General features: G+C 44.8%; 1 protein-coding gene across 5 annotated transcripts in view; it reads left to right on the forward strand.

Annotated features, from left to right (window-relative positions):
- Rnf19a (ring finger protein 19A, RBR E3 ubiquitin protein ligase) overlaps positions 1-21561 on the forward strand; it is a 99848-nt gene that overhangs the window by 57855 nt on the left and 20432 nt on the right. Inside the window, exons 1-2 of one of the 5 annotated variants that reach the window (XM_027431495.2) lie at positions 3471-3542; positions 17872-18637. In XM_027431495.2, coding sequence (XP_027287296.1) covers positions 18042-18637 — 596 coding nt within the window. In that variant the 5' untranslated portion in view covers positions 3471-3542; positions 17872-18041. Of the gene's footprint in view, positions 1-3470; positions 3543-3597; positions 3736-4275; positions 4557-4724; positions 5491-17871; positions 18638-21561 lie in introns of those variants that run through there. The other 4 variants (XM_027431493.2, XM_027431494.2, XM_027431496.2 and 1 more) reach the window with 4 other exon arrangements.

Below are 21561 nucleotides of genomic sequence, written 5' to 3' on the forward strand. Positions count from 1 at the left end.
TCATGTAGGATGTACCCGGTAAAGAGTAGCTATTACTTAATCCCAACCTTCCTTCTCTGGTTCGCCACTTTTATTGCATTCCGAGCAGGCCCTGCCAATTATACCCCAAGACAAATATGCAAAGCATCCATTTCTGTTCCCACAGTCTCAGCCGGGTTAGAACTATGGTTTCTTTATTGGATCCCTTCGACAGCCTCTAGACTAGTCTTCTTGCTTCCAGTGTTGATGGCCAGAGTCTGATCCACAGAATAGCCAGAGATGGGTTTCAAATCCAAACAGATGCTGTCTGCTTTTTATAAAATCTACTGGTAACATACGAATCACTAGCATCCCCGTATCACACATCCCTAAAGGCAGTCAATAATCTGGCTCCAGAGTTCCTGTCTCTCCCATCATAACCCCTTCCTCTTACTCTCTCTGCTTCAGCCTCTAGCTACCTGGAACGTGACAGCTTTTTCTTGCCAGGACCTCCTACCTGCGGGTCCCCAAGCGTCCTCCACGCCCTTCCCTTCCTGCCTTGCAGAACCCGGCTCCAAGAGCAGAAGAGTTGGCCTCAGTCTGAGAGAACAAAATCAAATACTGGGCTTGATACTTCTTATTCTGTTACCTTGTGTCTTAATTATGTCCCTATTGCCATGAGGACAAAGCACTATGACCAAGGCAATTTACAAAAGGAGACATTAATTTGTCTCCCAGGTTCTCTTGGTGATTTAAAGCAGTTGGGCTTACGCTTTCAGAGGCGTAGAGTAGGGCACGGTGGCAGTTACAGCTGACCTTTGGAGTCTCTGGGGAACCTACTGGAGACGGTGGGAGGCTTTTGAAACCTCAAAGCCAGGCCCATGATGGACCTCCTCCAACAAGGCCCTGACTCTTAATCCTTCCCAAGCAGTTCCTCCAACTGGGGACCAAGTATTCTAACATGTGACCCGATGGGGAGCGTTCTCATTCAGACCGTTGCAATGCTGTCTGCAAACCAATGCTGTCTGCTGTCTGCAGAGCCGGGTTCTGCAAGGCTCAGGAAGGGAAGGACGTGGAGGATGCTTGGGGACCCGCAGGTAGGAGGCCCTGGCAAGAAAAAGCTGTCACGTTCCAGACTCTGGGAAATTCATTCCTTTCTGCTTCTCATTTTCCATCACGCCCTGCCCTCCCATGTAAGTTCCGTTAGAACAAACACGTTGGCTATATGCTTCATTGCTGTATTCAGGAGGCAAATTTAGCACACACCAAAATACTTCTTGAGCCAACGTTGAGTGAATTACAAAGGGGGAAATTAGGGACAGTGCAGCAAGAATATACCTGGGACCAAGAATATTCTTCGCTAATATTAACCCAAGGAGAAATGGTGAGGTTGTAGCAGCGGCTTCCAATTTCAAATGCACATTGTATCATCTGGAGTTTAAAAAAACACATAGCTACCCAGAATACCCTCCACTGGGGTGCAGCCTAGGCATCTGAATTTTTCCAAGTTCCATTTGTGGCAGAGAGCCAATCTTGGAGGGATTGCCCTAAAGGCAAATAGTATACAGCAGAGAGATCAGAGAGGTGTTTAGAGGACGCTGTAGGTAGGGCTCCGTGACAAGTGGCTGCAGGAAGAGGGTCTGGGAAGAATCCTAGGTTTCTGGCATGGGCCTGGCTGAATGAGAGAAGTAAGTTTTATTTGTTTTGGATAAACCCTTGCCCCATCTCAGACAGACTTGAGCTACAGGCATGTCTCAGTTAGGGTTTCTATCGCTGCGATGAAACACCATGACTAAAAAGCAAGCTGGGGAGGAAAGGGTTTACATTCCCATATCACTGTTTCGTCATCAAAAGAAGTCAGGACAGGAACTCAAACAGGGCAGGAACCTGGAGACGGGAGCTGATGCGGAGGCCATGAGGGGTGCTGCTTACTGGCTTTGCTCCTCAAGGCTTGGTCAACCTGCTTTCCTACAGAACCCAGTCACCAGCCTAGGGGTGGCGCCATCCACCATGGGCTGGGCCCTCTTCCATCAATCACTAATTAATAAAATGCCCTACAGGGTTGTCTACAGCCCTGAGCTTATGGAGGCATTTTCCTAGTTGGGAATCCTACCTCTCAAACGACTAGCTTGTGTCAAGCTGACATAAAACTGTTCAGCACAAGGTGCCTCCATAGTGGAGATGTCCAACACATTTATCTTTCTTCATAGACGCATACTGGCCTAGTGAGGAATAGGACATCCTTCCAATTTCTAGAAAGAAAGAAACTGCATCTCTGGGAACTATGAAGACTATACAGAGTGCAAGGCCATTGTTGTCTTGCACAGCTCAAAACCCCTTCCCAGCCATTGCTCCACCTATCCTGGAGAGCCATTCGTGGGTGATTAGCAGGCTTAGAGTGCCCCGTAGATCACTGCATATTGCATGCAGTCTTCAGGTAGCATTTAAAGGTGAACGCGTAATGGCTCTCAACGTCCAGTAATGAAAATCATATCCAAAATCACTTCCTTTTAGATGTGTAGTCAAAGATACTGACCCCAAACTGCCTAGCCTGTTTTTTCTTTTGTTTTTTTCTTTCGAGACAGGGTTTCCCTGTGTAGCCCTGGCTGTCCTGGCACTCGCTCTGTATACCAGACTGGTCTCGAACTCACAGAGATCCTCCTGCCTCTGCCTCCCGAGCGCTGGGATTAAAAGCGTGAGCCACCAGCGCCCAGCCTGTTTCTAACTGGGAATTTTTTTTTATTTTTATTATTATTTTTTACTGGGTTACCAAAGATGTCAAGTGGGGTTTGGAAAGATGGGGCTCCTTGGTTAGTTTCTAATTTAGACACGCCGAAATAGGGACCGAAAGCGATGTATTTTTAGATTCGGCAACAGATGGTGGATGGACATTTTGGCACCCGCCACACCCATTCCTCGGTATAGTAAGGAGATGATGCTCTAAACCCTCAAATAAACCAGGAGAGGATGGGATCTGTTTATAAAGAATCTATAGCAAAATCCAGAGTGAAAAAAAAAAAATCCAGGGGGGAGGGGGGATCTGACTGGATGAAAAGATGGAGAGTGGAACACACCGGCTGGATTAAAATAATAATAATAATAATAATAATAATAATAATTTAATTTATCAGAGATCCAGAAGGGCTGAAACGCGTCTTGGAGCCGGGAGACACAAAGGGGTGCAAGCCGACCCTCAATCGCCCCATGGGGGGTCCCCCAGCCCGGCTCCTGCCGCGCCCACCCGGCCCTCGAGGGTGGGGCGCCCACAAAGAAGGGCGTCGCCGGGGAGGGGGGGTCCCCACCGTCCGGGAAGGGGGGGGTCTCCGTGCGAGCCGCAGCGGGCAGCGCCGAGGAGAACGAGGGCGAGCCTAGGAACCGGCGCGTCCGGAGGCAGCCGGGGCTGGCCTGGCAAGGAGGGCGGGGCGGGGCGGGGTCGTGACGTCAAGGCGCAGCGATCGCGGCGCGGGGCGGGGCCAGGCAGGGCGGGGCCGGAGCGGGAGGCGGGGCGGGGGAGAATGGCAGTTGCAGCGCTGGTCCCCGGCTGCCGCGGTCCGGCTGGAGTCACGGAGAGGAGACCGGGAAAGGTCCGCTCGCCCCGCTCGCCCCGCTCGCCCTGACGTCCGGCAGCCACGCTCGCAGCGGTAGCGCTCGCACGAGCTGAGAAGGTTCCGCCGCGGGGCTGAGGGCCCGTCCTTGCCCGGCCGTCGCCCTCCTCCCTCCCTCCCGCTTCTGCCTCCGCGGGATGGGCCTGCTCGCCCTCCGCCCTGACGAGCTGAGGTAGGGCGAGCGCCGCGGCAACGGGAGCCGGAGCCGCGGGGCCCGGGCGTCTCCCCTCCGGGCGGGGATCGGAGGCTCTGGCCGCTCAGGCTGGGGGTGACCGGAGCCGGGGAGCGCTGCGCGGCCGTCCCCGCGGTGTTGTGACTGGGCGAGCGTTCCGGCGAGCGAGCGAGCGAGCGGGCGGGCGGGGGGCGGTGCGAGCCGAGGGCGGCGGGGGCGAGCGCATTCCTGACGGGTGAAATCGGCCCTAACGGGACGCTTTCCGGGCCTCGGCGCCGACTCGGGGTCCCGGGAGGGCGGCGGGCCGGAGCTCGCCTCCTGGCGGGGCGGGCGGGCGAGCGAGCGGGCGAGCGGTGGTGGAGCCCAGCCTGCCCCGCACGCGTGCGGCCCCGGGGTGGTGGGGTGGTGAAGCGAGCGGGGTCTTCCGGGACTCGAGAGTCAGGCCGCGACTTTGAAATTTGCAGTATATATATATATATATTATATATATATATATATATATATATATATATATATATATAATTTCTCCCCCCACTACGGTCGGGGTTCGCTCCCTGCCTCTGCCCGTTTCCATTAATGGGAAAAGAAGTAGTTTGGGGTTCGTTAATCCCGAGACGGGGCCGGGCAGCGGGGTGAAAGAGGGTGGGTACGAGAGAGAGAGAGAAAGGTTTAATTTGATTTAATTTTGATTTTGCTCGCCCGCCCCCCGGGAGGTGGAAATGCGCGGCCGGGGCGGCTCTGCTGCTGCTGCTGGGTAGCGTTAGCCAGGGCGGCCTGTAAGTGCTGCTCGCCCTCCAGACCAGGGGCTGGCCGGGAAGGAGGTAGATTATCATTATTATTATTATTATTATTATTATTATTATTATTAGAAGGAGGTAGATTATTATTATTGTTGTTATTATTGTTATTATATTATTATTTTTGGCCGGTGCTTACAAAATATTTGGGTCTTCCCTCACTCTCTGGCCCGCCTGCCTGCCTGCGTGCGAGCGTGCATGGACCTGGCTGCCTTGTTTGTTTGTCCCTTGTTCTAACCACCTGGCTTCGTTGACCCTGTTCATTGTATGCAGTCTGACGGTATACACTTGTCTTTTTTTTTTTTCCCCCCTCTCTCCCCTTTCCTTCCGGTTTTGCTGTTAACCGGTCTCGGTGCACATCCTACCGCTTCTGTTTGCAATTGAAGTCGTTTCTGTGTTCGCCTGCTTCTTTTTTTAAAGCTTCTGTAACATGGAGCTGTCTGTATCGAATTCAAATGTAAATATTTAGAGAATGACGATGACCTGCTCTTTTCAAATGTGCTTTGCTCGGTACATGCAGTTTCTTGGGAAAGGGTTTGTTGGGGGAAGTCTTGGTGCAAAAACAAAAAACGGCCCCTTCCCCTTTTAGTGCTCTTTAAAAAAAAAAAAATACTGTATGTATACAGTGCTTATAAGGTTAAATTTCCTGTGACCACGGACAAGAATTTTAATGCCATTGCAAGGTGTCTTTCTGAGAAAGAAAAAAGAATATCATCTCAGGGTTCCAGAACCCCCCAGCAAGGTTAATTTTGTGTTTTTTTTTTTTTTTAAGTTGCAGTATTATTTTGGAAGTTGAAAACACAGCCTGTCCCTCACTAAAATAGCTTCCTGAAATGTCTCGTCTTGGAAATGCCTCAGCTGGTTATCAGGATTAATATAAAGAGCTGTTCGTTGGGCTGTTGTCCGGCAAGCGTTGGAATCCATCTTGGAACATTTGTGGAAATTTGTTGAATTCCTGGTACTTTTTTTTTTTAATCTGGCAAAACGAGGGTACTACGTTATTTCCTACTGAAGTGTTGTAAAGACACTGAAGCACCGGGTAGGAAGTAAGTGGACTGGCCGTGTTTGAACACAGGCAGGCAAAACGGTGTTTGGTGTTTGTGCCCTCGTTGGTGTAATAATGTATGTGGGAGTCGTCGCTCTTACCGAGACAGGTTTCACTGTGTAGCCTGGTTGGCCTGGAACTTGCCGTGTAGACCATGCTAACCATGGACTGAGTAAGTCAGGTCCATGCTCCTCAGGTTTAAAGTCCTGTGCTCCTTGCTCAGCCGGGAGTTACCATTGCTCTTTGATGGGATATTTGTGTGTATGTATAATTTTAGTCAGACCTTTGTGTGTGAGGCTAGTCTGGAGGCGAGGGCCCCACCCCCCACCCCCTCTGTCTTCTTTCTTCTCTCCTGTATGTGGAAAGGATCTTGTATATTTGCATGGAAAGCCCTGGTTTTTCCTAAACTCTCAGCTAATAGCACAGAGATGCTTTGGTTTCTGGTCAGCTCTCACCACTTGGTACACAGGTCCTCTCTGGTGGGAAAGTTGTGAGAAGCTACCCTGAGCAATGTAGCTAGACCCCGTGGCAAACAACGCCAGTATCAACAGTTACCATCGACAAGGTACTCAAGACTGAGACATACAGTTTCCTGAAGTTTCTAAGAAGGCAAAGTATTTGTGATAACTTGAAGACATCCCTAGTCAAGAGCTTGGCACAGGGGGAGGGTAAGGTGGTGATAAACTTGGGTGCTTTTACATCAGAGTCATGCATCCATTTGTATCTTCTCTACTCGGGAAAGAGAGAGAGTTTTAGAGAGTGTTGCTTGTCCTCCCGGGTGCTGTAGGTGACATTGTCAATACAGGCCTGTGCTTACGAAGTGTGTGCTCTGCTATTGATTTTCATTGTTGAGGTTTCGCTTAAAACCTTGAGCATCCTGGGCTAACAGCCAAAGTGAAGTTGATTTCTAAGTTACTGTTTGATTGCATTCTGTTTGTCCAGCTGGTTCTTCAGAACAAAGCAGGACCTGTGCTCGTGTAGGGAACACACTGGCTGAAGCCTTTTGCCTGACTCCTGTTTAGCAAGTGTTAGTTAGGTTGCCTGTGGTAGAATATTATTTTAAGGTGTGTTACATTTGTTTATGCTGTGGAACGTTGGTTTAATGATGTAAAGATGTGTTGCTTTTGTTTATGTTGCATTTGTTTAACTCTGTGAAGCTGTGTTACTTTTCCTGTCTAAAACACCTGATGGTCTAATAAAGGGATGAATGGCCAATAGCCAGGCAGGGGAGAGGAATAGGTGGGGCTGGCAGGCAGAGAGGATAAAGAGAAGGAGAAATGAGAGAGGGAGAGGAGGAGCAAGATAGAACAGGGAGGAGGAGAAATGAGGGGTTCAGTCAACCCAGCCACACACAGTGAGACGGAAAGGAAAGGTATACAGGATAGAGAGAGATAAAGGAAGGCCCGGAGGCTGAAGCGAGATGGGATAATTAAGAAACAAGCCAAGCTGTGGCCGGACACTTCTATAAGTAACAAAAGACTCCGTGTGTGATTTATTTGGGAGCTGGGTGGTGGACCCCCCCCCAAAGAGCCTAAAGAGCCAAAAGAGTAAAACACCACACAGCAATTACCTATGGAGAATAACTGAATTTTCCACACCTAGACAGATTTCCCCACTACAACTAAGAATAGTTTTTCTCTCTTGTTTTTTAAGTCACTTCTAATTCTTTGTTAACTGACAGAAGATGTGTAATGTTGAAACAGCTTGTGAGTAAGCATACCTATGCAGCCAAAGAGTGAAGGAAAATATTGTCTAACACATTTGTATTTCAAATGGTGGTAGACTTCAACCAAGAAAGGCATTGCAATAATCTTAGGAGCTTAAAACTTGGATATTTTGTTGTTTCTCTGTAGTTGTCATAGGTGATACTTAGCATAAAAGAGTGGAAAAAAACACTTTTAAATATAAAAAAAAAAATATTACTGGGCTGGACAGTGGTGGCGCACGCCTTTAATCCCAGAACTCTGGATCTCTCTGCATTCCAGGCCAGCCTGCTCTACAGAGCCAGTTCCAGGACAGCCAGGGCTCCACAGGGAGACCCTGCCTGGGGGAGGGAGATTACCAAATTGCTTTCATTGTTATTAGTAGTAGCTGAAGAATTACTGTGTTGTAGTTTTATGTGAGTGTTTGGACCTGCATGCAGTTCCTGTGGAGGCCAGAAGAGGGCGCCAGAGTCCCGTGGACCTGGAGTCTTTCGTGTTTATTAGTTACTATGTGGGTGTAGGAAATCAAACCCAGGTCCTCTGGAAGAGCAGCCAGTGTTAACTGAGCTCTCTCTCCAGATCCTGAATACTTTTTAATACTTATTTTATGTATGTGTGTGTGTGTGTGTGCCTGAGTACATGTATGTGCACCATTTGAGTGCAGAGCTGAAGCAGTCAGAAGAGAGCCAGATCCCCTGAAACCAGCTTTATGTTTGTGTTGGAAACTGAACCCAGGCCGTCTGTAAAACAGTTAAACACTCGACTCTAGCTCTGAGCTCTCTCTCCAGCCCAGTGGTTTTTTATTTTTAACATTAATTTGGAAGCTATTCTACCACCTTAAAACTGGTCTTGTTCTCTTGATGTTATCTAGTATTTTATTTTGTTTCCTGGATTTTTGAGTCACAGGCTTGTATAGCCCAGGCTAGTCTCAAAGGAATCTATAGTGCAGCTGGGGATGACCTTGAACTCTTTCCTGACCCTCTCACCTCCCAAGTGCTTGGATTACAAACTCACTGTCATTCCCAGGTAGCATTTTAAAAGTAATTTACAAGATAGTTACTCATTGTTGATTTGATTTTTTTAAATTTTTAAACATTTCGTTTGATGAGTATGTTTGTTTTGGCTACATATATGTCTATATACCATGTGCATACCTGGCGCTCTTGAGAGGCCACAGAGACCACAGATGCCTATGAGTTGCCATGTGGGTCCTGGGAATCAAACCCAGATCCCTTAGAAGAGCAGCCAATGTTCTTAACTGCTGAGCCATCTCTCCAGCCCTGTTGATTGGTTTTAGAAGTCCTATTTGGAAAGGTTTTGCTGTGTGAAGGTCTCAATAGGAGAGAACTAGTTAGCTGTTGTAACTTAAAAGAAAACTTTGTGCATTGGATTTTGAAGCACAGCTTTGTCCAGAATTCTCTTTGTTATTTAAGCCCCAAAGAAACCTGAGAACTGTATCTTTAACCCACAAAGCTGGAGTTGTCTTCTTAAGAGTATGTACCCTAACATTTTATTCCGCCCCACTCTAGAGACCCTCAGAGGGGAAACGGCTCCTGTACTGTGAGTGCTAGCATGTTGCCACTTAAACTTCTCAAGCTGAGTCACGGAGAGCAAACTAGTTAGACAAAGAGGACCAAAAGCCAGGGGAGGCTATTGGGAAACAGATAGCGTTAGCAGGAGGCAGAGGTAGGTAAGACTCTGAGTTCTAGACCAGCCAGAGCTACATAGTGAGACCCTGTCTCTGAAACAAAAATACAGTTTCTGCGTGAGAATCATATATCAGAAGACAAATTGTCTTTAGTCTGGAATTACAGATTTATGCTTGATGATTCCTAAATCAAACCTTGTCATTTGTACCTCAGAAGGTTGCAGTCGTCATTATTTTTATGCATGATCACACACAGAAATGGGCGGTAGGTGATGTGAGCTCTGTGGTGGCAGGGTTTGTTTTTTTTCTCATGCTGAAGGTGTTAGCACTTGGTACAGTGTGCAATGAATAACTTTAGTATTGAATAAGTATTTACTAAGTGCTCCCATGAATAAGTATTTACTAAGACTACCCCTCTCCGTTCTCTGCTCTCTGGTTGCATATATCCCAGGCTGACTTGAATTCCTGATCCTTCTCTTTCTCCTAAGTATTATAAACTGGTATTATAAACCATGCTTACGTTGTGCTGGGGATCAGACTCTGAGCCTTGTGCATGCTAAGCGAGCACCCTACCGACTGAGCTACATTCCAAGCCCAAAACAGCTATTTCAGTAGAAATACAGCGTGAGCCACATTGTAATTTAAGATTTTCCAGTGTCATATTAAGAAAATAGAAGAAATAAAGTGAAACTAATTTTTGTAATAAATTTTATTTAGTCCAGTACACCCGAAATATCATTTCAACATGATTAGTAGGCGACTTTACATTCTTTGATTTTTCACAGTAGAATGTAGCTCTAAGAATAATTTGGATGGCATGTTCCTTTCTGCAGAGATTCTTTGTCTTTTTTATTGTCATCTTGATAGTTTTTTTTAACCTGTCTTTTGAAGCCAGATAGAGATTTGGCGCTCATTATTGCAGGGTTACTGTGTTGTAGGGAAAGGTCCTGGGTTTTGTTCTGCCTTGTGTTTTGCCACATCGTCTCTCCCTGTCAGGTGAGGGACAGTGCTGTCCTTTATGGCACTGGGTTAGTGTAAACGAGTTAGGCATGGGTATTCAGACAAGAGAGCTCTTTGGTTAGGCTTGATATCGAACAGAAGAAACCCCAATGAGATTGCTGCAGGTGGAGTGCCCTGTTACCGCCTCTAAACCCTGCTCTCTCCCCGGTTTGGAATCGGTTACAGTGGTGTCCAGGTTGCCTCAAAATCCAGTGACAGATGCCCTTACGAGGGAAAGACAGGAACTTATAGAAGACATGGAAGAAGAGGAGGCGGTGTAACCAGGGACCAAGGTTGGAGTAATACAGCCCAAACTGAAGGATTGCTCGCAGTCAGCTGAGAGAACACAGCATAGAATCTCCCCCAGAGCTAGCCTCAGAGGGGGACACAGCCCTGCCTGTAACCTCAGGACTGAGCAAGTACATTCCTGTTGACAGCACCCACAGGAAATCAATACATAATCAAAAGTGGTCCCTAAACCAAAGCTTGGTTCTTCTCTCCCTGTCTCATAGCTGCAGGCGGAAGTGTGTTAATGCCCTGCAGCCCGGCAGGCTTAAGGAGGAGACCCTACCCTCTAAGTGTGGTCTGCAAAAGGTCCTGCGCCCTCCTCTCCGTCCCATCCGTGCTGTGCCTGCCCCTCTGTAGTTACTCCCTTGGTGATTTCATCTGTGCTCCCGATTTTACACGTCACCCTGTAACAATGCCCAGATCACATGTCTAGGCCGGCCTGTACTCCCGTCTCCAGTCCTAGAAGGGGTGTTTCCACCCACGGGGTTTTTGTGAAGTGGTCCAGGGTTTTGGAACCTGTTAACTGTCTCCCTCTCTTAGGAGACCCTCTCTGTTTCTCAATGGCTGCTTTTCAAATTGTTTAGGTTATTGCCTTTCAGGGGTCAATAGTTAAGCTTGTTGAGCTAGCCAGAATGTTTTTAATCTTTCTTTTTCACAGTTGAAGGAGCACTACCTTCTTTTATAGCAGCTTAGTGGTTTCTGATTGATCACATAGTGTATATTATTTATAATGCATTTGACTAAAAGGACAGAGCACCGTCTCCACTTCCTGGTGAGGGGCTGGGCTCAAACGGGTAAATGTGGTTGGTGGCTGGTGTGAAGCTGTTCAAGACACACACCTCTTTGGGGAGGCTTTGGCATGTGGGGATAGTTTATTCTGAACTTGTAGTTTTTGTTTCTGGGAACCATAGAAAGACTTTAGGGTTGAAGGTGTATATATAGCCTTGGAAAATGGTACTTTTCCGGTCTGGATTGGACTTTTGAAATGGGGTCCTCGTCCATGCTAACGATTTCTTCCTTTCCCCCTTATTTAGAAGTAATATCGCTGGAAGTGTTTATCCCATTTTCAGCGTTAGATCACTAGAATTAGGTTTCTCTAGCCATGTGGATGTAAGAAGACTGAAAACTGTATTTATTTGGAAGAAATGCACATTTGATACTGTATTCTAAACGTCCAAGTGGCTGACTATCCTGGTGAGAAAAGCCATTTCAGGCTGGAGCGATGGCTCGGGTCAGGGTAAGAGCACTGCTGCTCCTCCAAAGGCCTGAGTTTGATACCCAGCTCTCAATCAAAGAGCTCACAACTGACTGTAACTGCAGTTTCAGGGGATTCAGCACCCTTTGAGGGCATTGGCACATGTGTGGCATACACAGGTGCACACACGCTGGAATTACAGCAGATAGAGGTGGCAAAGGAAAAGGTTGATAAGGTTGAAGGTAGGATATTAAAAGCTTGCCAAGTGAATGAAATGGAGGAAAGAGATACAAAATAAGCGTGTTTGGCCACTTGGATAAACTTAAGTTGTCAAATATATAATTACAACTCCATAAGGAGACGAGAGAGACACAATATTATAGTTATAAACATTAAAAGAAGTGTTTTCTTAATTTGTTTGAATTAACTTAAAATCTAAGAAGTTCAGTCACTCTTAAACAGGATTAATACAAAGAAAACAGCCGGGCATTGGTGGCGCACGCCTTTAATCCCAGCACTTGGGAGGCAGAGGCAGGCGGATCTCTGTGAGTTCGAGACCAGCCTGCTGGTCTACAAGAGCGAGTGCCAGGACAGCCCCCAAAGCCACAGAGAGAAACCCTGTCTCGAAAAACCAAAAAAAAAAAAAAAAAAAAAGAAAACAGACTTTAGGCACATCTTAGCCATCTTTGCCAGTTTTATTGGGCTTGGAGTTGTCATGGATACACACCTCTGGATATGTATTGGGTGTTCTTAGGATCTTAGGAAGGTTTAATTGGAGAAAGAAGACCTACCTGGAGTGTAGGCAGCATCCTGAGAAGAACCAAGTGAAGCACTGGCGTTTTCCTAACCAGATGCAGTGTAACCCGTGTGCGTGTGAGTGTGTGAGTGTGTGTGCGTGTGAGTGTGTGTGTGCGTGTGAGTGTGTGTGTGAGTGTGTGTGAGTGTGTGTGTGAAGTGTGTGTGAGTGTGTGTGTGTGTGTGCGTGTGTGCGTGTGTGTGCGCGCGCGTGTGTGTGCGCGCGCGCTCTCGAGTGCATGCGCACGTGTACGGCATGTCGAGGCCAGCTGCCACCTTGCTGTGATGAATCCAAACTAACCCTCAAGTTGCTTTTTTGGTTGAGTGTTTATCACAGCAACAGCAAAGAAAACCAATGCAGTGCTTAATACCAGGGTATATAAATTAATAAAACCAAAAGAAAAGCTCGCATTGCCTATAGAGGAATCAGTGAAAATGCTTATTGCTGTGATACCCGCACACCAAGAGGCACTAAAGAAACGTGGGAGGCTGTGGGAAGATGACTCCAGGTTTGGGGGCTGGATGTGACCCACATGAAGAAATGAAGAGCCCCAGAGGTGACAAATATGTGTCTTAGTTATTCCCATGAAGACACCATGGTCTTATAAAGGGAAGCATTTAATTGGGGTGGCTTACAGTTCAGAGGTCTCTCCTTTGTCACTGTGGCAGTAAGCGAGTCAGCGTGCAGCCAGAAGCAGTGCTGGAGAAGAAGCTGAGAGTTCTTTCTACAAAGAAAGAAGAAAGACAACAGGAAGAGACTGAGCCATGAGACCTCCTAATAGTGCCGCTTCCTGTGAGCCTGTGGCGTCCATTTTCTTTGAAACCACCACAGACAGGCTCCATTTTTTTTTTTTTTTGAGGGGGTGGAGCCTGTGTGTCTGGGCATGAATGTGAAGTCAGAACAATTTGGAGAATTAAACTCAGGTCATCAGACTTGGTGGCAACTTTTACCTGTTGAGTCCCACTGAAAGCGTTTTGTAAGCACAAAAAGTACAATAATTTATAAAGGCATTTCATAAATGTGACAAAAATCTTAATTTCTATATTCCAGAACATCAAATTAAAAATCACATGTTTGGATAAGGTAAATATTGAATGTTTTCAGTTAACTGAAGGGAGCAAAGTTTCAATGTAAAAAAGGAAAAGTGAATAGCTAAATAGGGTTACATGTAAATGCATATTTAAGTTGTTTAGTGTTCAAATAAATCAAAGTTAGACGTTTTTGCTACTCAGAAAACTGTTGCTATAATAGAATGTGTTGATGAGCACTGAGGGAAATAAGCACCAGGAACCCACCACGTCTTAGTACTCTACTTCAAGTGCTTACTTCAGAAGTCTGTGTCATTTAAAAGGTTGTCAGGGATTCATGCTCCAAGATATGGCCTTATCAGTTCAGCGGTGGGCTGGATGGAAAGAAAGTCATCATTCAATGATTTATTTATTTTAAATTATATTTTTCAGTGCTTGAGAGACAGAAACAAACAGTTCTGTGAGTTTGAGGCCAGCCTGGTCTACACAGCAAGTTCCAGGTCAGCCAGGGTTAAACAGTGAGGCCCTACCCCTACCCCAAAATTCGTTAAGTTACATTAATTTTAGTTTTGTTTTGTTGTTTTGAGACAGGGTCTCACTATGTAGCTCTGGCTGTCCTAAAACTCACTATGTAGACCAGACACATAGAGACCCACCAGCCTCTGTTTCTTGTGTGCTGTGCCTGGCAATACATAGGATTTTATGTAGTATATTCTATATACATCCAGTGGACCTTATATTAGTCTTTATAGATCATGTCTGAGAATGAGCTGGAATTTAATAAATATATATTAAGTTTTTATATGTATGTATATGTTTAACTACACACACACATGCATGCTAGGAGGTCTAATAATGAAACCACACAAGTCTGATAGTTTCTGAATTTCTGTTTCTTCATCTGTAAAATGAAGAATATTGAAAAATGTTTATAGCTAAAATTTGCAGATTATTCAGGAGAGAAAAGCGAGCTGCTTGTGTGCCTGCTTCTGGGGTGATTGTTATTCTTTTGCTTAAATTAGAAATGAAGAAGACGACAAGGCAGTGCAAGATGAGACATATTAGACATATTAACCAGTTTATTACAGGCCCGGCAGAGAAGAGAGACGAAGAGAGAAGAGGAACAGGTTTAATGAAGAGGAGAGAGAGTAAACGGGCAGGGGTCTGTCTTTTAAAGGGGTCCTCTGCACCTGCATGCAGACTTAGTTCCCATGGAACCCTGGGCTGACCATGGTACTGCTTGTTCCGCCAGGTAACAAGCAGGCCAGCATAATGCCTAAGCCTTTCAGTGATAAGATGAAACACTGAGCATATCTTCTGAATTGGCTGTTACTTAGGTCTCTTCTTAATCTCGTTCATATGGCTTGCAAGATGGTTCCTTTAAAAAAAAAAAGTGAATTCTTTATTAGGCCACCATTTGCTATGATTTCTCTATGTGTTGTGAAAATTGAGGTATTTTAAGACAAAGTAACAGGTGAGTTTTATGAGCAAAGGCTAATAGTTGGAATTGGGGTGTGTGTGTGTGTGCTGTGTGTGTGTGTCTGTGTGTGTGAGTGTGTGTGCTGTGTGTGTGTCTGTGTGTGTGTGTGTGTGTGTGTGTCTGTGTGTGTGAGTGTGTGTGTGTGTGTGTGTCTGTGTGTGTGTGTGTGTGTGTGTCTGTGTGTGTGTGTGTGTGTGAGAGAGAGAGAGAGAGAGAGAGAGAGAGAGAGAGAGAGAGAGAGAGGTTTCTTTAGATCACTAAGGCCCAGATAGGCAGCCTGTGCTTCTTGTTAATAGTAGTGATCTCAGTGTTCTGTACCTGGAGAGCAAGATTCCAACTGTGAGAGCCCACCACAGTTCTTGTTACTGAGTTCTTTTTTCCCATTCTCTTTAGTCAACTGTTTATAGATAATTATTCCCTTGGATCCTTTTTTCCAAAGGATAGTCATTACAGTGTGTGGATTTTTAAAAATAAGTCTTGGGTCTGGAGATGTAGCTTAGCAATTAGGAGTACTTACTGCTCTCCTACAAGACTTAAGTTCCCAGGGTCCATGTCAGGAAGCAGGTGGCTACCACACACATGCATACACCCCTGCACACAGTTACACAAACATACACCTACTTTTTACAAAAGCAGCGTATGGTAGCATGCTCCTTTAATCCCAGCACTCGGGAGGCAGGGGCAGGTATATGTGTTGGAGGTGAGTTACAGGACAGCTAGAACCACATACTGAGACCCTTTCTCAAAAAACAAAAGAAACCTAGCCAGGTGGTGATGGCGCACATCTTTAATCCCAGTACTCCCGAGTTTGAGGCCAGGATAGGTGGAGCTACAGAGAGAAACCTGTCTCAAAAAACAAACCCCATAAAACTAAATAAATAATAATTTGGGGGGAAATGAACATGTCTTACTGTCTCCATAGCATAATGAGAAACAGAGAGAGCATGGTATCTGTTGTGTGTGGGGGGGGAGTGGCAGAAGTCACCTTGTAGAAATTTGTTTTTAAGTGAGTGTGTCAAAGGAAGTGTCTGTAGTGTTAGTGGTTGTTAAGTGTATTGTGCAGCCAAATCACTTCGTGTCCTGTTCTGCAAATGTCTCGTACCAGGTAGATGACAGCATTCTGTGTGAGTCTTTCCGTAGTTTATATTGGGATTATAGTTTGTTCATTTAAGTGCCCAGTTGAATACTCAGATGTTATTTACTTTTTTATTGATTTTTCAAGACAGAGTTTCTCTGTGTGGCCCTGGCTCGCCTGGAACTCAGAGTTCAGTCTGCCTCTGCTCCCAAGTGCCAGGCTTAAATGTTATTTTCTGGTTTTACATGGGGATTTTGCTGTTTTGCATTTTTTTTCTCTTTTTACCAACTATATAGCAATAAATAGATTTCTTTCCAATGTATATTATTGGTTCACTTAAAGAATTAACTTTGTAAGTAGGATACCTGGGCTTAAGAATATTTCTGTTTTAAAGTTTAGTAAATAATGCTAAATTGCCCCCCCCCACACACACACATTAGATTCTTTTAGCAAGACGTGGGGTGATTCTTTCACTGAACCTTTACAACTTCTGTTGGTATCTACCACAATGGTATCTAATGTTTGGATTATTATTTCTTTAGTTGTGATTGCTGTTGAACCATTTCCAGTCTGACAAATTTGTATAATACCCAAAACCTTTTGTTTGAGTCTTCGTGTGGCTCTCAGACTTAAATGTTTTCTTACTGTTGCTATTGTATAAAGTCTGCATTTTAGTAAGAAAGCTTATTCTTTGCTAAACATGCTTCCTCCTTTATGTGTGTGGTCTTGTTTAGCGTAAAAGTGCTGGCCATCCATATGCTTCAGTTTGGTGGTGTTGTTAAACGGCTTCCAGAGTAGTTGCGCCATCTTAGCAGAGTATTCACCCTGCATATCCCTGCCGACATCTAGAAATGCCAGTCCTTGAGTTTTAGCCGTCTCCTAGGTGTACAGCGGCCTGCCTGTGAGGCTGTATGGTGACGAATGGTGTTGCACCTTTGAACACGCTTTTGTGAGGTGCTTGTTTTGTCCTCGCTCCATTTTCTGCTGGGTACTTGTAGATGCTCTTACCTGCTCTGGACACTGTTCTTTTATTAGCTGTTTGCGGCTTCTGTCTTGTGGCTTCGTCATTGCCATCTTTTATCTTATAATTAATACCTGTAATGGTCTGTATAAGAAATCTGTTGTTGAAGTATTTTTTTTTGTCTCCCAAAAAGTTCTTCACATTAAAACTTGTGAATTTGATATAATTGAGTTTTTAAATTATTTTATTATTCTTTGTATGTTTTTGTGTTCACGTGGCATGGTGTATGCATGGAATTGAGAGGACAGCTTTCGGGAGGCATTTCCCTCCTCCTGCCACGTGTATGTTACAGGAATAGAACCCAGGCCATCAGGCTTGTGTAGCATAAGTCAAATTCCTGATCCCTTCTCAAATAATTTTTAAAAGACCATTTTTAGTGCTCAACAAAGTCACCTTTGTGAAAACTCAAATGTAATAGGCGAGGTGTGTGTTGTTTGCTTTTGTTTTTCAAGTCAGGGTTTCTCTGTGTAGCTTTGGAGGCTGTCCTGGAACTCACTGTGTAGACCAGACTGGCCTCGGACTCAGAGAGATCCGCCTGCCTCGGCCTCCCAAGTGCTGCAGTTAAAGTTGTATGCCACCATCGGCTAATATGTGGTGTTTTTTACAAGACTGTGTTCCGTTCCATTGGTCTGACATACCACATTGACAAAATTATGAAATTATATAAGTGATTGTTTCTGGAATGTAAGGGACCCTTTACCTAGAATGTTTTTCTTCAAGATTATCATATAAGCTGTTCTGAGTTTTTTGTGTTTGCATATACATTGTATTCCTAAATAAAAACAAAATCAGTGAGGAATTAGTTAAGTCAATGACAGCATCAGCATTTATCTAAGACTTTTGTAACAATTGTTTCCACTGAAGTGTAAAGTCTTCCATTAGGATTAAAGAATGTTTTTGTTGCTACTTCAGCATTTATTGTATATTTTCCTGTAGACTACTGACTTTAGTTTTTAAGCTAATGGTTGTAGAGCATACTTGTTAAATTTTTCATGGAGAACCTGTAAGATTATAAAAACATACACATAAAAATACAGTTAATTTTTTTTTTCTCTTTTTAGGACATCTGTGACAGCAGTCTTTTCTAATTGAACTTTTTCAAGATATTCTGAAGAAGCCAACAGGACTTTTTTACATCATGACCTAAACCTGAACACAAGAACAAACAATAAATTGTACTTTGGAGTATGATGAAGGGCTGTGTGTGAGCACTGACCCCACCTCAACTCTAATGAGCATTTTAGACATGAGTTTGCATGGGCAGATGGGTTCAGACAGAGATCTCCAGTCCTCTGCCTCGTCCGTGAGCTTGCCCTCTGTCAAGAAGGCCCCCAAGAGGAGGAGGATTTCAATAGGCGCTCTCTTTCGGAGGAAAAAGGACACCAAGCGGAAATCAAGGGACCTCCATGGCGGTGTGGATGGAATTGCGAGTATTGAAAGTATACATTCTGAGATGTGTACTGACAAGAACTCCATTTTCTCTACAAATACCTCCTCTGACAATGGGCTGACTTGTATCAGCAAACAAAGTGGAGACTTCATAGAATGTCCCCTGTGCCTTTTGCGGCACTCAAGAGACAGATTTCCTGATATAATGACATGTCACCATAGATCTTGTGTGGATTGCTTACGACAGTACCTAAGGATAGAAATCTCTGAAAGTAGAGTTAATATCAGTTGTCCAGAATGTACGGAACGGTTTAATCCCCATGACATTCGCTTGATATTAAGTGATGATGTCTTAATGGAAAAATACGAAGAATTTATGCTTCGACGGTGGCTTGTTGCAGATCCTGACTGTCGGTGGTGCCCAGCTCCAGACTGTGGGTGAGAACCTATCTTTTGGCTTTTCTTAATTTGTTTTTCTCTGGGGAGAAAGTTAAGAGTTTTCTTGGAGTCTCAAGAATAGTCTTAACATGCCAAGTAACTTACATTTTGGATATATACCACATTAACTATTCAAATTCAGAAATCTAACTTGTTTTTATGTTGTCTCTGTTAAGTTTTCACCTGCATTTTGAGAAGGTGACTACTAGAAGATGGTAGGGGACAGGACTGCATTATAAGCATATTTGAATTTCCCCATCCATGACAGAATGCTCAGTGTTAGGGTTATTTGAATTTTATACCACAGAGCAGTGTGTGTGTGTGTGTGTGTGTGTGTGTGTGTGTGTGTGTGTGTTCATATGTGAACATTTTCAGGTGTCAAGAATTGCTACACACAAGAATTAAATAATTCATTACCTCAAGTTCTAAGTGATAATGTCATTTCCTCAGCATTTAAAATAAAATAATTTTGCATATGTATTTATTATTATTATTATTATTATTATTATTATTATTATTATTATTATGCAGCTGCAGCCTGCGTGCTGTGCAGAACTAAGAGCAACCAGATATTTGCCCTGTAAGTTATATGTCATTTATAGTAAAAGCCACAGTGAGGAGATAGCTCAGTTGGTAAAATGATTGTTCTGCAAACACAGGGGACCTGAATCTGGATCTGCAGAATCTGTGTGGAAAAGCTAGGCCTGGTGGACATAGCTGTAGCCTCATGCTGGGGTGCAGGCAGACAGGCAGGTGCCTGAAGCTTGTTGCCAGCTAGTCTAGCTAAATTGCGTGGAGAGTGATGGAAGAGGGCATTATCAGCCTCTGGCCTCACATGCGTGGCCTCCAGCATATTTGTGGCTACATACCCTGGACACACCACATAAGAACACATAAGACTACTAAACAAATAGTACAATCCATGGATATAAAATTTAACAACCATTAGTATCCAGCCAGAAAGGTAGGATGTGAGTTTATAAAATTGTAGTTTCAGAATTCATTGCCCCGAATCAAACTAATTTTGAAAAACTTGTTGAGTAATTTTCAGATTGCATCTAGTCTTTATTCTGTATTCCTTAATTTTAAATGGAAAAAGTTAAGTATTTCCCATCTGGGCAAATTAGTGAACACACAGCTGTCTACCAAGGATCACTGTGTAATACAAAGCATTAAAGAACTGGGGCTGGAGAGGTAGCTCATTGGTTAAGAGCACTTGCCTCTCTTCCAGAGGACCAGGGCTCAGTTCCCAGCTCACAACTGTCTACAGACAACTCCAGTCCCAGGGGACCCAGCACCCTCACACAGGCTTGCAAGCAGACAAAACACCAATGCACACATTAATAATTCATGAATTCATTAGTGTGTAAGCCTCAGATACAATCTAGTATCTGCCGATACTAAGAGCTTCTGTTATCACAAAGCATCCATTAAAGATGCTATAAAAGGGGCTAGAGGTGTCGTTCAGTGCCTGAAGTGCGTGCCCAGCAAGTATGAGGTCCAGGGTCTCCCCTCAGCGCCATATACAGAGTATGCTGGTGCATGCCTACACCCTTAGCACTTGAGAAGTGGAAGCAGAACAATCAGAAGTTTAAAACCATCCTCAGCCACATAGTAGGTTCAAAGCCTACTATAGGGCTACATAAGACCCTGCCTCAAAAATAAAAGTAGGTAAGGAGGGTGTGTGAGTGTGTGTGTGTGTGTGTGTGTGTGTGTGTGTGTGTGTGTGAGTGTGTGAGTGTGTGTGTGAGTGTGTGAGTGTGTGTGTGTGTGAGTGTGTGTGAGTGTGTGTGTGTGTGAGTGTGTGTGAGTGTGTGTGTATGTGTGTGAGTGTGTGTGTATGTGTGAGTGTGTGTGTATGTGTGAGTGTGTGTGTGTGAGTGTGTGTGTGAGTGTGAGTGTGTGAGTGTGTGAGTGTGTGTGTGAGTGTGTGTGTGTTGGGCCAGGGCTAGCTGAGCTTCAGGTGTAATGGCATTGATGGTGAGTTACACTCTGTGCCTAGAAAACAGGATTGACGAGTGATGCTCTCTGATAGTTGGGCTAGAGGCTGCCCCTGTTTAGATGTGTGATTGTAGGAGTGGAAATAGTTCTCCTCAAGTTAGACTTTAAGGTGGGAGAAGCATTTTACCTTACTGTTGTTATTATTTTTACATTCCAATCCCAGACCCCCCTCCCATCTGCTCCTTGGAGAGGGTGAGGCCTCCCCTAGGAAGTCTACTAAGTCTGTCCCATCATCTCCTTGAGGCAGGACCAAGGCCCCTCTCCACCCCACACCCCTGTGTCTAGGCTGGGCAAGGCATCTCTCCATATAGCATGGGCTCCACTAAGTCAATCTGTGCATTAGAGTCAGATCTTGGACCCACTGCCAGAGGCCTCATCTATTTTCCCAGTCACACCATTGTCACCAATATTAAGGGAGTCTGGTTTGGTCTTATGCAGGTTCCCCATTTGTCAGACCCGAGTCAGTGACCTCTCACTAGCTCGGGTCAGCTGATTCTGTGGGTTTCCCCATCACGATCTTGACCCCTTTGTTCATATTTTTGCTCCTCCCTCATTTTGACTGTGCTCCAGGAGCTTGGCCCATTGGTTAGCTGTGGATTTCTGCATCTGCTTCCATCTGTTTCTGGAAGAGGGCTCTAGCTTCTCTGGGGTTGTGGATTGTAGTCTGTGTATCTTTTGCTTTATGTCTGGTATCCACTTCTGAGTGAGTACATACTATATTTGTCTTTCTGGTTTTGGGTTACCTCACTCAGGATGGTTTTTTCTAGTTCTGTCCACTTGCCTGTGAATTTTAGGATGTCATTGTTTCTCGCTGCTGAGTAGTACTCCGTTGTGTAAATATACCACATTTTTTTTTATCCATTCTTCAGTTGAGGGGCATCTAGGTTGTTTCCAAGATCTGGCTATTACGAATAATGTTGTTA

The sequence above is a fragment of the Cricetulus griseus genome, chromosome 10 (genome assembly GCF_003668045.3).
Source record: "Cricetulus griseus strain 17A/GY chromosome 10, alternate assembly CriGri-PICRH-1.0, whole genome shotgun sequence".
Taxonomy (NCBI): Eukaryota; Metazoa; Chordata; class Mammalia; order Rodentia; family Cricetidae; genus Cricetulus; species Cricetulus griseus.